The sequence below is a fragment of the Cynocephalus volans genome, chromosome X, assembly GCF_027409185.1.
Source record: "Cynocephalus volans isolate mCynVol1 chromosome X, mCynVol1.pri, whole genome shotgun sequence".
NCBI classification, from domain to species: domain Eukaryota; kingdom Metazoa; phylum Chordata; class Mammalia; order Dermoptera; family Cynocephalidae; genus Cynocephalus; species Cynocephalus volans.
Window position 1 is genome coordinate 178,786,062 of NC_084478.1, and position 15,593 is coordinate 178,801,654.

Sequence of the window (15,593 nt, forward strand, 5' to 3'; positions counted from 1 at the left end):
TCCTCCCCCTCCTCCTCCTGCTCCCCCTCCCCCTCCTGCACCTTCTGCTGCTTCTCTTCTTCTTTTTTTTTTTTTTGCTTTAAAAAAAATTTTTTTTAATTGTTCAGTTTCCTTCTTTCTTCCTTACAAAAGCCAACTCTTCTGTCATGCAAGCAGGAGGTCTTATTCTATTTTACAGAGTGAAATCTCCCCGAATTCATGATTTCCACATAAAAGCCAATTCAATCTTTCAATTTGTCATAATGTTTGTTTTCTTTGTTGCTGGTGTTTTTTTTGTTTTATAAATGCTTTTTATTTGTTTGTATAAATAGATAATACAGAGTTTTATGCTATGTCCTAATAAAGCATTAGGGTATAGACTATTATTTTAAAAATTCTAAATTGTTAGTATGTTGAAAGCACAAAAATGTTTTTAAACGGCTTGCCTCTTTGGTAACTTCAAGGACTACATTCTTCCTCCCTTTTAAATCTGTTGGTTGGCTTTTATCAGTAGTATCATTTCAGAGTTTCCAAAGAGCTTCAACACAGGTTCAAGTGTTGCGAAAAGAGTCCCAAGTACCACATGATATTTCAAAGATTCTGATTTTTAAGTTTCTGTAATTTCCAAAAATTTTAATTTGTCTTGCTCAAACGGTTTGGGGTTTGGAGCAGCCCAAACGTAACTTTTCAGGGAACATTGTCATGGAAAATATTCTTATTGTATTTTTAAAATTATTATTTATTATTATTATTATTTTTTTTTTATTTTATTTTGTCGATATACAATGTGGTTGATTATTGTGGCCCATTACCGAAACCCCCCTCCCACCCAACAGTGTTCTTTCTGTATGCTTGTCATGTCAAGGAATTGTAATTGTTGTGTCATCTTCCCACCCCCCATTTTTTTTTTTTTTTTTTGTGTGTGTGTGAATTTATTTATTTCACACCAATAAGTGAGAACATGTGGTATTTCTCTTTCTGTGCCTGACTTATTTCACTTAATATAATTCTCTGTAGGTCCATCCATGCCGTTGCAAATGGCAGTATTTCATTCTGTTTTATAGCAGAGTAGGATTCCATTGTGTAGATGTACCACATTTTCCTTATCCACTCATCCGATGATGGACATTTGGGCTGGTTCAAACTCTTGGCTATTGTAAAGTGCTGCGATGAACATTGGGGAACAGGTATCCCTTCGACTTGATGATTTCCATTCCTCTGGGTATATTCCCAGCAGTGAGATAGCTGGGTCATATGGCAGATCTATCTGCAATTTTTTGAGGAACCTCCATACCATTTTCCATAGAGGCTGCACCATTTTGCAGTCCCACCAACAATGTATGAGAGTTCCTTTTTCTCTGCAACCTTGCCAGCATTTATTGTTCAGAGTCTTTTGGATTTTAGCCATCCTCATTGGGGTGAGATGGTATCTCAGTGTGGTTTTGATTTGCATTTCCTGAGTGCTGAGTGATGTTGAGCATTTTTTCATGTGTCTGTTGGCCATTTGTATATCTTCCTTAGAGAAATGCCTATTTAGCTCTTTTGCTCATTTTTTAATTGGGTTGCTTGCTTTTTTCTTGTAAAGTTGTTTGAGTTCCTTGTATATTCTGGATATTAATCCTTTGTCAGATGTATATTTTGCAAATGTTTTCTCCCACTCTGTTGGTTGTCTTTTAACTCTGTTAATTGTTTCTTTTGCTGTGCAGAAGCTCTTTAGTTTGATATAATCCCATTCGTTTATTTTTTCTTTGGTTGCCCATGCTTTTGGGGTCATATTCATGAAGTCTGTGTCCAGTCCTACTTCCTGAAGTGTTTCTCCTATGTTTTCTTTAAGAAGTTTTATTGTTTCAGGGTGTATATTTAATTCTTTAATCCATTTTGAGTTGACTTTAGTGTATGGTGAAAGGTATGGGTCTAGTTTCATTCTCCTGCATATTGATATCTAGTTCTCCCAGCACCATTTGCTAAAGAGGCAGTCTCTTCCCCAGTGTATAGGCTTGGTGCCTTTGTCAAAGATCAGATGGCTGTAGGTGTGTGAGTTGATTTCTGGGTTCTGTATTCTATTCCATTGATCAGTGTGTCTGTTTTTATGCCAGTACCATACTGTTTTGGTTATTATAACTTTGTAGTATAGTTTAAAGTCAGGTAGTGTTATGCCTCCAGCTTTATTTTTTTTGCTCAGCATTGCTTTGGCTATGCGTGGTCTTTTGTTATTCCATATAAATGTCTGGATAGTTCTTTCCATTTCTGAGAAAAATGTCATTGGAATTTTGATGGGGATTGCATTGAATTTGTATATCACTTTGGGTAGTATGGACATTTTCACTATGTTAATTCTTCCAATCCAAGAGCATGGGATATCTTTCCATCTTCTTGTATCCTCTCTAATTTCTCTCAGCAGTGGTTTGTAGTTCTCATTACAGAGATTTTTCACATCCTTGGTTAACTCAATTCCTAAGTATTTTATTTTTTTGGTGGCTGTTGTAAATGGGCAGGCTTTCTTGATTTCCCTTTCTGCATGTTCACTATTGGAGAATAGCGATGCTACTGATTTTTGTGTGTTGATTTTGTATCCTGCTACTGTGCTGAAATCATTTATCAACTCCAAGAGTTTTTTGTAGAGGCTTTAGGCTGTTCAACATATAGGATCATCTCATCTGCAAACAGGGACAGTTTGACTTCATCTTTTCCAATGTGGATGCCCTTTATTTCCTTCTCTTCTCTGATTGCTCTGGCTAGTACTTCCAACACTATATTGAATAGGAGTGGTGCACTTTCTGCTGCTTCTCTTCTCCCTACTGCTCCCCTTCCTCCCCCTCCTCCTGATCATGTCCCCAGGGGGCTCCTCCTCTGGCATGCTTGTCCTTTGGCATGAGGTAGCCCAAAGTGCCCAGGTGGCACCTGTAGCCTCTAATTCAGTGTGTCTCTTGGTTTCTGCTGCAAGGACCTTCTCAAGTGCCTGGCCCAGAGTTGCAGGGAGGGAAGCACAGACTCCCCAGGTGGGTCACTTGAGTGTGGTGGAGCACATGGCCCCTTGGTTCCTGTTGGGGACTTGGACCTCAGCAGGCACCATATGGTGGAGGACAGCGACCCTTCCTTGACAGAGTCATCCCTGAGCTGGTGCCTCAGTTGTGTCTTGAATTGGCCATCCATGTCCTAGGTGGCTGGTGGCTCGTGCCATGACCAGTGGAGGCCACAGTCACAGGCCCACTCCCCCACCTGCTTTGCTGGATAGTGGTCTCGGATGTTATGTGGGGACTTGTGCTGATGAGTCACATGCTCTGTAGTCCTCAGAGAGTGGTTGGCTGATGGCCTGTGGGCAGAGACCAAACTTATGCCTGCAGTATGTGTCTCCTGATCACCTTTCCTTCCAGGGTGAAGGTGCCCAGTTCAGTCAGCAGGCAATAGTTAGCCAGGGAAGGGTTTTCACCACAGGGTGACATGAAGTGAATGCCTGCCCCTGTTTTATTCAGCTCTGTAGTTGATGGAACTTTTGCATGTCACCAATAGATTTTGTCATCGTGGATGGCTCATCTGCTACCTGAGGTGTCCCCTGGGTGTGTAGTTCTCCTTTCCGATGGCCTCTGCTGACTTCTTGGCATTGGTATATACTTGGGCAAGAGGAGAACTGGCTGTTTTTTGAGTTTTATGCACTGTGCACTCTGTGTACTTTCTTGTTTAACCCTCCTCATCTTATAAGATGGGTGGTGGTGTTGAATATGCATATGAGGACATTGAGGCTCAAAAGAGGCCACTAACTTGCCCCCTCCAAGCCTTCTGGGCCTCTCAGCTGCAGCCAGCATTGCCACAGTGAAGTTTGCCCAGGTGGCCATACCCACTACCCTCCTCATCTGCAGGTATGTCAGGACCCCCTGGTCCTGAAGACAGTCGAGATAAAGGCCTGGGAGTACCTGCACTGAGCGCCCCAGGACAGGCACACCTTGGACTGACCAGAATACAAATGAGTTCCAGAGTTACTTACAAAGGAAGTGGCAGGGGCCAGCCCGTGGCTCACTTGTGAGAGTGCGGTGCTGATAACGCCAAGGCCACAGGTTTGGATCCCAATATAGGGATGGCCGGTTTGCTCACTTGGGAGAGCGTGGTGCTGACAACACCAAGTCAAGGGTTAAGATCCCCTTACCGGTCATCTTATTAAAAAAAAAAACAAAGTGGCATTTGACACATACTTTTAAGTGCAGCTGATGTGTTTAGTATGTTGTTGGAGAAACTTAGGAGTGTATTGTTAGTGTAATTCAATTTGGAAGTATTTAAAGAAATAAAAGGGAGATTTAGAAGCTGTCCATCTCTGTGACAGGCCGCATGGTATTATGGGGAGGGCACCATTATGGATGGCCCTGGTTCTGGCCTCTGAACTCATTAGCCTCAGGCCTGTGTGGGCCCAAATAAAGGGCTCCTCTTTATTGTCCCCTCTGCCATCAGATGCCATTCGGCAGAGCAACCAGATGCTGCGGGAGCGCTGTGAGGAGCTGCTGCACTTCCAGGTCTGCCAGAGGGAGGAGAAGGAGTTCCTCATGCGCAAATTCCAGGAGGCCAGGAAGCTGGTGGAAAGACTGGGCCTGGAGAAGCTTGAAATGAAGAGGCAGAGGGAGCAGGCCCTGCAGGAGGTGGAGCACCTGAAGAGGTGCCAGCAGGTAGCTGTGGGGGGTAGGCCTTTTCCCCTGGTGAGCTGGCAGCTGAAGCCCCACCTGTGCCACCAGCTGCCTGCTTTCTGAAAACCCACAGGGTGTTCCCAGAGGCAACCTGTGGCCAGGGGTCCCCAAGAGCACCCTTAGGCTCGTTGATTCTCTCGGAGGACTCTCAGAACTGAGGATGGCTGTCACACTCGTTGTGACTCATTACAGTGAAAGGGCATGGGTGGAAATCAGCAAAGGCACAGGGTGGGCTCCAAGAGAGATTGGTGCGAGCTTCCAGGTGTCCTCTCTGGGGGTCGCCTGGACAGTGCTTACCTCTCCCAGCAATGGAGTGTGAGCAGCAGTGTATGACATCATGTGTGGAGCACTGCCAGCCAGGGACCCTCACTCAGGCAGGGGTGTCCAGGGTTTTTACTGGGGCCAGTCGTGTAGGCGTGGAGCGCCTGTGTGGATGACCTTGGTCACTCAGGCTCCAGCCACCCATGCGTCCAGGTGGTACCACGTGGCCCAAGGCCCCCACCCTGAGTTATGTCGTTGGTGCAGACTACCTGGCAGGGCCCGAGGTCCCAGGTGCACAAGATGCTCTCTTTAGGCAGGATTTTCCAGGGGCTCAGAGGTTGCCCCCAGGAGCCAGGTAGGGGCCAGACCTGCCTTTGGAAGAAGAATGGTGTGGCCCCCAGGCCTCCGAATTGGCCCTGTGTTACACAGAAACCCCAAAAGGAATGGATGCTTAGTGTTTTCTAAAGGGTGTTTCAGGGCCTTTCTGTCTGAGCTCGGCTGGTCTCAGGATCCTGGTAACAGTAGTTGAGAAAGGGGCGTGCTGCCTAGGAGGGGCAGAGGGGGAAGTGGTGGAGAGGAAACTTGCTCGCAGATGGGGCTTACTGCAGCCAGGCTCCCCTCCCTTGAAGAAAGGCGTAGACTGGGGGACTGTGGAGCCAGCGTGACTCACTGCTTGGAGCTCCTGGCTTTAAGGCGTTTGTTTCCCATTTGGAGAAGTGTATGCGTTTTCTATGGAAGCTATAATGAGTTTTTGCAGTTCTCAGTATTTAACAAGATTCAGTATCCACTCTTGCTTGCAAAAACTCTCACCTTCTGGTGGCCCTGGCCCTGTGGAATAGAGCATGTATTTTCTTTGCTGTCTTTGTGTCTTGCCTTCTTTTGCACCGAATCTCAGAGAGGGTGAGATTCCCTGCTGGGCCACCTCTGCAAGCTCTCCAGGGTTAGCCCTCATGGCCTGGTCCCCAGGGCAGTGGCTGAGCTGTCAGCAGCCTCAGGAGACTCAGGGCACCTTTGTGCTTCTGTGTCCCTTTGGGATCCTGTGTCACTCCACCTGCAGGGGTGTGGAGGTGTGGGCGCTTGGGACTCCTTCCTTTTCCACTGCCTCAGTTGCCTTGCTGGGGTTGGCAGCTTCTGGAGGCGAGGAATGAGATGAGTGAGGGAAGAGTGGGTGGGAGGGTGGGGAAGGTCAAGATGGGGGACTCAGGAGGATCAGGTGGCTATTGGGCTCATGGGGCCCCAGGGGCCTGGGTTTGGGGCTGCTGAGGGCAGGAGAGAAGTCCTCAGGGTGCACATACCTCAGCTGCTTGCGGGCTGGCCCTGGGGCTCGGGGATGCCACGAATGGGGAGCTGGGGAGAGAGCAGCGCTGACAGGAGGTGGCTTTTTCTCCTGCAGCAGATGGCTGAGGACAAGGCCTCAGTGAAAGCCCAGGTGACATCCTTGCTGGGGGAGCTCCAGGAGAGCCAGAGTCGCTTGGAGGCCGCCACTAAGGAACGGCAGGCTTTGGAGGGCAGGTGAGTAGGGAGGGAATGCCCACCCCAGAGGCCACTTCCAGGGTTTTGAGAAGAATGAGGTGGGTCGAGGGGCCTCAGAGAGTTTCCTCTATGAGAGGGTGGACTAGGACACTGCATGAACTCCTGGGGCTGTTGGGGCAGGTGTTTGTGGGCTCTCTGACCCTTTGCTGGAGTTTGGATTATTTCCTTAGGAAGCATTTCAGGGGCTCTAAGACCACACCCACGATGCGTGATACTTGCGAAGGACCCACAGGACCCACCCACAGCCGCCCTCATGGCTGAGGTTCATTACAGGGAAGGGGCACAGGGTGGGCTCCGCCAGGGTTGGCACCCCAGGTGGTCTGGAGAAGCCTCACTTCAGGCTCCTTCCTCCCCTTCCTCTGTGAGGGCACAGTGAAGATGCAGCCCACGTGAGCCATCTTCCTGCTCAATGACGCCCACTAGAGACTTGGCAGCCCAGGTTTGTATCAGGGGCTGGTCACGTTTGCACCTTCTGCCAGGCACATACCAGAATTTCCGACTCCCAGCAGGAATGCGGGTGTTTGGCGTAAACTGCATTGTTTGTATAAACACTGTAGGTGCAGGGACCAACCCATTCCATTGGGAAAGTGCCATAGCATTGAAGGGACTTGCACCAGCCAAGGGCCAACCTTACAAGCTAGTGGCCTCAGGCCTGCCAGTCACACTCTTTTGCAAAGGAATTTTGGTTCCTATAAGTGGGATCACTGGGTCAGAGGGCAGGGTGTTTCTGTGATTCTCACACCATCCAGCTGCTGCCCTCCAGACAGATGGGTCCAGATGACAGGGTGGCTCCAGCCCTCCCAGCACAGTAGGTGGGGGTGCGCTTGGGGCAGTCGTCGGGGACACCTTCCTGCAGAAGGGTGGGGTGACTCGGGCTCTGATGGGCAGACAGAGCCTGGGCAGGGTGCAGCGCAGTGTGAGCAAAGAGGACAATGCCAGACGGCCAGGCCCGCCCTCGCACAGGTGGGGTGACTGAAGAGGGGCCCCGGCCCACACGGAAACACCCACTATCTCTCTGGCAGTGGGAGGATGAGGCTGGAGCCCGGAAACTAGACTAAGGGAGGTGGTGGGGTGCTGTGGGCCTGGATCAGGAGGTGAGACAGCCTGAGCTGTTACAGCGAGTGTGGAGGGAGAGAGGAACTCCCTGCCAAGACCACTGATGTCATGTCCTGACCCAGGTGTGGGAATTAAGCTGTGGGCAGCAGCAGGGCCAGGGTCAAGCCTTGGTGGGCAGTCTCCTTGCTGCTTGTGGAACAATAGTCTCTCCTGATCCCCCTCCACTGAGACTGCTCTTGCTGGGGCCCCTAGCACCTACCTGTCGGAACCCCGTGAGCAGTTCTCAGGGGTTCCTCTCATGTGGCCCCAGCAGCATGGGACACAGGTGCCCCCATCTTCTTGGCCTCCTACTGGTTCCCAGGTCTTCTTGCAATCTACCCTTGGTTGCAGCTGGATTCGTGCATTGAAGCAGACACATCTCAAGTGGAGCTCCTTATCTGCCACTCCACACCTGGTCCCCTACAGTTGTCCCTGTCTCTGGTGACAGTGCCTCCACCCTGACACATAGAGTCAGCTTGCAGTCCAGGATAAACCTGGCCCCTTCTCCCTGCTACCCTGCTTGTGGTGTCCCTCCCCTCCCTCCTGCCTTCAGTCTGATCTCCTTTCCCCATGCCAGGGTACGGGCAGCCAGCGAGCAGGCCAGGCAGCTGGAGAGTGAGCGGGAGGCGCTGCAGCAGCAGCACAGTGTGCAGGTAGACCAGCTGCGCATACAGAGCCAGAGCATGGAGGCCGCCCTGCGCATGGAGCGCCAGGCCGCCTCGGAGGAGAAGTGAGTTGGCGGGAGAAGTGGTATGTGGGGGACAGCAGAGGGCCCATGGTTGTTTCTGCCTTCCGGGGAGCCCTTATAGGGCCTGGCTCTGGGTGAGGGCCTCACTAATGGTAGCGTCAACCATTATCACACCCAAACAATTTATCTTTGATATGATGATATTATCTATTGTCAAGTCCACATTTGTATTTTATCTCGCACTTTTTTTTTTTAAACCCCTTCCCCCTCGCACATGTTCTTAAAAGCTCTTCTACCACCAGTTGACCCAGGGTCCCAAGTTCCCTTCCTTGGCATGCCTTTTGAATCTCCTTTAATCCAGAACAGTTTCCCTGCCTTTCTGTGTTTTTCATGAAGTTGAAATTTTTGAAGAGTGCATGATGGTTCCATTTTGTTATAAACATTTTAAAATGTTAGCTTTAAGGAAAAGGATATTAACTATTTAGCAACCAATCCAGTTGCAGTAATACTTGCCTCAGAGTTGACGGCCTTAGGAGTCCAAATGTGGCCTTGGAAGCCGAGGTCTGTAACGTGACAGGGAGGGAGAGGGTAGTGTTGGAAGCAGGCAAAGTTGTGGCTGGACTAGGACACAGTGGTTTCTCCAGCGAAAGCTCCTTTTCCTCAGGCGGAAGCTGGCCCAGTTGCAGGTGGCCTATCACCAGCTCTTCCAAGAATATGACAACCACATCAAGAGCAGCATGGGGGGCAGTGAGCGGAAGCGAGTGAGTATGGCTGGCCTGGGGATGGGGAAGAGCACGAACCTGGAGACTTAACAGAACTGGCTTTTGGGAGGGACACTCCACTTGTGCTAGACTTTCATCAGGACTGTAGCTGTGACAGTTCAGGGATGGCCACGGGAGACGGGGACACTTGGGCCTTGCTGCCTACAGGATGCTCTCAGGTGCATCAGCAGGCCACACCCACAGTGTGCTGGGCCAGGCCTTCAGGATGCTTTCTCTGTGGGGCTGGGGACATGCTTGTTTCCATAGCCATCCCTTCCTGCCAGCTGTCACCTGCTTGGCTCCTGGCTCAGTGACTGAGCCAGCGTAAGCCCTGGTAGTGTTTCCATCCCAGAGTCAAAAGGTGGCTGGGAGTGCTTTTCTGGTTTGTCCTCATCAGAGCTAAACTGGGTATGTTTTCTAGTGATCACATTTTAAGAAGGACATTGTCAACCCTGAATGTACCCAGAGAAGATTTATAAGGATGAAGCCTGAAATTAGATCACCTGAGGAAGAGTTAGTTGCAAAACTGACCACTCAGTCTCCAGAGGGAAGTCTCGGTGGGGTGTGTGTGTGTGTGTGTGTGTGTGTGGGACAAGGTGGCAGAGTGGAAGGACTGATCGGTCGTGGTTTAGCTGTGCATGCGGCAGGCAAGCAGTCGGTGGAGTGTTAGTGTGTGGGATCGGCTTGCTGTGGAGTGGGCAGCCTCAGGAGGGAGTGGTCCTTGTCCCTTGAAGCGATGGAGAAGGGCTGCCCAGCTAGGGATTCTGTGAAGGGAATGTCTGCTTGGGTGGGAGGTTGTGCCAGATGACCTCAGAAGTCTCGGTCCTGAGATCTTATATGTCATGAGAAAAGCCTCAGCATTTCTTCTGCTCTCTTGGGCTGTGACAGATTGCAGCCTTCTCTGTGCACACCTTGAGATCTGGATGTTGGCCCTCAAAGCCAAGGGGTGGGCCTCACCCACCTCGTGCCAGCCGAGGCTACTCTTTCCTCCCTCCCGGTTCTTCTCACCTGGAGCAGTGGGAGGCGGCTTGGCCCCACCCTGGGCTGGCAAGGCTCCGTCAACTTGCCTTTGCCCATCTCTAGGGAATGCAGCTGGAAGATCTCAAGCAGCAGCTGCAGCAGGCCGAGGAGGCCCTGGTGGCCAAGCAGGAAGTTATTGACAAGCTGAAGGAAGAGGCTGAGCAGCACAAGATTGTGATGGAGACTGTTCCGGTCCTGAAGGCTCAGGTGGGGGCTCTTCTCTGCAGCGCCTCTGGCACTGGGAACTGACGTATCTCTTTGGCATTATTTTGTGGTAGCCTCTTTTAAGGTCTCCGAGCCCCTTGTGCTGTTCTTTGACCTTTCTGTGCACCTGAGGTCTCTCACTAATGTATCCGCTTCCTGCGTGCTGCTGTGGGGTCTGCGAGGGCGGGAGTGGGCTCTCCTTCATTCCCCTGGTGCTCAGCACAGAGTGCCCGATAAGTGGCCGGCGGACAGTGGCCTTGTCCCTCTCTCGGATTTCCCAGGCGGATATCTACAAGGCGGACTTCCAGGCTGAGAGGCAGGCCCGGGAGAAGCTTGCTGAGAAGAAGGAGCTTCTGCAGGAGCAGCTGGAGCAGCTGCAGAGGGAGTACAACAAGCTGAAGGCCAGCTGCCAGGAGTCGGCCAGGTGAGCCTCCAGGAATGTGCCTGTACACGACATTGGGGGTCACTGGTAGTAACTGCAGAAGACTAATGGCTCCTGACCTTCCAGGTTAGGGTTTGCTGCACCCCCTTGTCCTGTCCTTCCACCCCCGTGCTTCCACCAGCTAGGAGCTTTATAAAAATGCATATACTGATGGGATGGTTTCTTTTTTCAAAGGATTGAGGATATGAGGAAGAGGCATGTAGAGGTCTCCCAGCCACCCCTGCCCCCCGCGCCAGGTGAGTGGGCGAGCATTGGGCCTGCAGGTGGAGGTGGGTGGGGAGGGTCATGCCTTGGCCTCCCTGTTGTTCTCACTAGTACTGGCTGCCCCCATCAGTAGCCCATGCCCACCCTGATCACACATGGGTGGTGAACCTTCTGGTCCCATGTGACAGTCCCACCAAGTCCCAGCACCTCTCTACCCTCCTCTTGCCTGATTTGTACTGTACAGCAGCGCCTGTTCTCTTTCCCCAGCTCCTCACCACTCCTTTCACCTGGCCCTACCCGGCCAGAGGAGAAGCCCCCCTGAGGAACCGCCCGACTTCTGCTGTCCCAAGTGCCAGTATCAAGCTCCTGATATGGACACCCTGCAGATACATGTCATGGAGTGCATCGAGTAGGGCCAACGAGTGCAAGGCCACCTGCAGATGACATGCCCAGGACCATGCAGTCAGTGCCTTCCTCTCCTGCCTGCTTAGTCTGAGATTAAGGACTAGATGACAGAGAGTGGGCTGCTGCTTCAAGCCCCAGGAGCTAGCTGCAGGGCCTCTTCCCCTCCCCACCAGGGAGCTCAAGGACGGAATGATTCATACTCTTTTCATTCTATTTTTCCATGAACTTCTTGAAACACCCTCATACCTTTTCCTGCTTTGACTTTGCTATTAGTGTTTTTTGGTCTTGAACTTTTTTATCTTCATGTAGTCACATTTATCCATTTTTTTTCTTTCACTGCTTTGGGTTTGGAGTTGTGGTCACCTCCCAGTCTGACAGAAGGATGCTTCACACATGTACACTTTCCTTTTTCTGACACCCGAAGCATGCTTGTCTTTGTCAAGAGCATTATCGCCCAGTGAGAGCAGTGGTGACAGTGTTTGATCACATTCTAGGAGTTTGTGATGCCGTTTCCTACACTAACCCCAAATACTGTTGCCTAGCAAATTGAAGCCACTTGATGGTGACTGGCGGAATATGAATAACAGAGGACTCTTCTCTTGTTTTGCAAGGTTCTGGACATTTCTTAGGATGTCAAAGCTGTGGGCATTAACCCTGTAAGGGAAAGGAAGTCGGGAAGGAATGCAGCGTGTCTGCACCACGGACTCCTCAGTGCTGGGCCTGCCTTCCTGCCCTCTTCCACACCCCCCTGCTAGGGAGTGTGATGTCGTGAATCCGTTTCTGGGCTTTCTCACAGGGCTTCCTGCTATTTGACAGTGAGAGGGATGATAGTATTATGATATAGGCCTTCTGAAAATAAGCCTGGGCTGGGGGCTTGCTCAAATCTGCAGGGGGTAGAGAGTGACTTTTCCATTTCCTAAAGCCCAGGCATCTATCACATTACACTTTGAGAAAATGTTAAAGGTACAGACAGGTTCTCTGCTCGTGGTATTGCATTTAAATCCTAATCTTATAATTTTTCTAAAAGGACACTTCTAGGTTTTTTTTTTTTTTTGTGGGGAGGTGGTATGAGTTTTCTGTGGCTGCTGTAACAAATTACCACAAATATGGTGACTTAAAACAACAGAAACTCATTCTTTCACGGTTTTGGAAGGCAGAAGTCTGAAATGAAGTTGTCAGCGGGGTTGGTTTCTCTGAGAATCAGCTGCAGGTCTCTCTCCCAGCTTCTGGTGGTGGCCAGTAATCCCTGGCGTTCCTTTGCTTGTAGACTCCAATCTCTGTTTCTGTGGTCATGTGGCCTCCTCCTCTTTGTGTCTTGTCTTCTGTCTCTTATAAAGACACCAGTCATTTAATCCAGGATGATCTCCTCATTCTCACCTTCATTACATTTGCAGAGACCCTTTTCCCAGATGAGGTCATGTTCACATACATGTTCTGGGGTTTAGGACATGCACATATCTTTTCGGGTTCACCAGCCCACTATGGGGACATCTTCCAAAGCCACAGATTAGGGCAAATGCAGTCTGAAGGCAGGTGACTCCAGGACCTGCAGCTCTGCTAGAGGGACTTGGTTTTTAGGGTAACAGTGGCCGCCAGGCTGAAGAGTTTGGTGCAGGGCAGGTCTTTGCCCTTCTGGGCATAGGGACATCTCGTCTCCAGGTGGACATCACTGCTGGGGCCAGTGGACATAGTGGGAGAGCTGAGTAGGCTGCAGTATGATGGAGCTGTTGGGCCACCTGTGTCCTGGGTAGTGGCCACCAGCTGTGTGGGGATGGGCTTTGTGCTTCTCAGGAGGGCGAACAGAGGCTCATATGAGCCCTTTTCTGACTAGCACTCTCTTCTGAAAGGGACTTGAAAGCAGACGGGACCCAGGAACAGCGAGAGAGGCATTTGTTTTCTCGAGGAGCTTTTCCACATGGGCTGCACAGCAACATTGTCTGGAAGTTTGAAAAATGCTCCTGCTTGGGGCTCTGGACCAGTTGAATCAGAATCTGGGGCTGGGAACAGGCATTGGTTGAGACCCACCGCCTTTCCCAGAGGCTGGGTGCCCTTGCTCCCTGTCTCCTTCCTCTGTAGCACCGCGTAGGGCTGGCCGTACATTAGGTACCAAGGATTTTGAAACTTACCATTTGCCCAGAAATGGGTTGATTGCTTTCATCCTTCCTGGGTTTACTTAGGTTGAACTTCTAGAACAACTGGTTGGATTGCTGTGGGGGGGGGGGTGGGGGGAGCCAGCCTGCTTGCCCTTATTAGCTGTGGCCCTTCGGTCTAGACAGCTGGAAGCACGTCCTGCCTGGAACCTGTTGATCCCCAGTGCTCATGCATGCTCTCCTTCCCGCTGGTCAATGCACAGAGAAATCCAGATGCCCAATAAGCACAGTAAGAAAGCATTTCACCCTCACTAGTGACTACAACAACACAAACTCAAACAGTAAGCAGAAAGTGATGTCATAATAGCAGCAAATGAAGCCCTCTGTGTGCTGCCCTGTGATGTCGCCCCTTCTGATTGAGCCATTTCATGGGATGGAACAAGCCCTTAGGAAGTGTCCTCAGCCCTCTTAACCCTAAGAGACAGTCGGGTGCTCACAGTGGCTTCGGCGTTGGCGAGCCACTCAATGCTCCACCAGAGGCTGTGGTAAGACAAGAGGCTACACATCTGACACGGGCCGCACAGCCAGCATGTTGAACATCTCATCACATGGAACACGGTCTGTAGTATGTTGGTGTGAAAAGGCCAAGAGACTGGCTTATGTATAACGTGTGATCCCAATAAAATAAAAGCGAGCTGGCCGGTTGGCTCAGTTGGTTGGAGTGTGGTGCTGATGACATCAGGGTCCAGGGTTCCATACCTGTACTGTCCAGCTGCCAAAAACCAAAAAACTAAAAGCTGCAAGCACACACCTTGCTGACGTTGGCAGTGGGCTTAGCAGTAATTATGTTTTACATGTATATTTATATATTTCTAAATGCCTGTGATTTGCATGTATTCCTTTGATACATAGAAAATATATGTACCTGCAAAGTCAGCCTGGTGTTAATGTAGCTCCGAGGTTCTGTCTGTGCCACTGGCTGGGAGGGGCTCACTGTTGATACAGCTGTTTGTCAAAAACGGTGCAAGTGGCTGACTCAGCACCCCTGTGGGGCCGGTATTTACCATGGCCGCCGTAACAAAAGTTACACAAACTGCGGGGCTGAAACAGCAGAAATGTACTGGGTCCCAATTCTGGAGGCCAGAAGTCTCAGATCGAGGTGTCAGCGGGGTGGGGTTGGGTTCCCTGTGAGGGTCATGAGGGAAGATCTGGGCCTCTCCAGCTTCTGCTGGTGGCTGCAGTCCTTGGCATTCCTCTCCAATCGCTGCCTTTGTCACCATGTGGCCTTTGTGTGTGTCTCCATGTGTCCTCTCGTTTTATAAGGACACCAGTGTCAAAGGTAAGCAAAGCAGACATTTGTTAAATCTCTGAAATCAAAGTTTTTTCAGTAATTGCTGACAGTGGGGGAAAGAGCTGAGCTCTATCCCGGTCTGTGCAGAGGTGACTGTTTCAAAGGGAGAATGTGGGAGTTGGGAGGGGGCGAGTGGGGCTCAAGTGAAAAGTGACAAAGGGTAGTCAGTGTCCATGTGAGGCCAGCCGTGTCTATGAGCTACCAGTTATCGAAGTTAAGATTCTGTCCTCCCAAAGAGACAGGGTGACAGGGGCCCTGTCCTCCCTGATGATGACATTGCAGAGGAATGCACAGACATCTCAAAGGGACAGAGGAAGGAGTCACAGTTGTAGGCCCTTTCTGGTAAACGCTCTGTGTTGGAACAAACAGTCGCTTCTTTTCACGGCCCTGAGTGTTCCCAGATAGGAACTCAAAACGGGGTTGGAAGCATCCTAGGATGCAGCCTTAGGCTTCCAGAAGCTGTATTAAAATTTGGTCAAGGCTCTTAGTGCAGGGGTTTGAATGGAGTGTTCGTGCCGAGAGTGCCATCTCTCTCTCCTCTTTGGACACCTGGCTGGCCTCCCACCCCCTGGCCACTCCTCAGGCTCGTTGCTGGCTTCTCCAGTCTTCAAGCCTAGTCCTGGGTTCTTGTCTCCTTGCCCAGACACTCTCCCTTGGTGATCTTGTCCAGTGTCAAGGCCTTGATGCTGACGACTCTCATTTTGATCTTTAGCCTTGATCTCTTCCTTCATGAACATGAACTTGGCATCTTACACCAGCCTGTTCAAACTAGAACTGGGCTTTTAACCCCTCCCCAACTCTGACCATTTCCTTTCCCTAGTCCCCATCTAGCTAGATGGCCCAGTGTGCCCAGTTGCTTAAGCCAGAAGCCCACAAATTGGCCTGATTGC

The 15,593-nt window shown here is 50.5% G+C and overlaps 1 protein-coding gene across 2 annotated transcripts in view; it reads left to right on the forward strand.

Annotated features, from left to right (window-relative positions):
* The window catches only part of IKBKG (inhibitor of nuclear factor kappa B kinase regulatory subunit gamma), a 23,056-nt gene extending 9,579 nt beyond the window's left edge, over positions 1 to 13,477 (forward strand). For both annotated transcript variants that reach the window (XM_063083122.1, XM_063083124.1), the window contains exons 3-10: positions 4,420 to 4,631; positions 6,304 to 6,422; positions 8,116 to 8,268; positions 8,891 to 8,987; positions 10,071 to 10,214; positions 10,493 to 10,635; positions 10,828 to 10,889; positions 11,125 to 13,477. In XM_063083122.1, the coding sequence (XP_062939192.1) occupies positions 4,420 to 4,631; positions 6,304 to 6,422; positions 8,116 to 8,268; positions 8,891 to 8,987; positions 10,071 to 10,214; positions 10,493 to 10,635; positions 10,828 to 10,889; positions 11,125 to 11,270 (1,076 nt within the window). In that variant the 3' untranslated portion in view covers positions 11,271 to 13,477. The remainder of the gene's footprint in view (positions 1 to 4,419; positions 4,632 to 6,303; positions 6,423 to 8,115; positions 8,269 to 8,890; positions 8,988 to 10,070; positions 10,215 to 10,492; positions 10,636 to 10,827; positions 10,890 to 11,124) is intronic.
* The last annotated feature ends 2,116 nt before the right edge of the window (positions 13,478 to 15,593 follow it).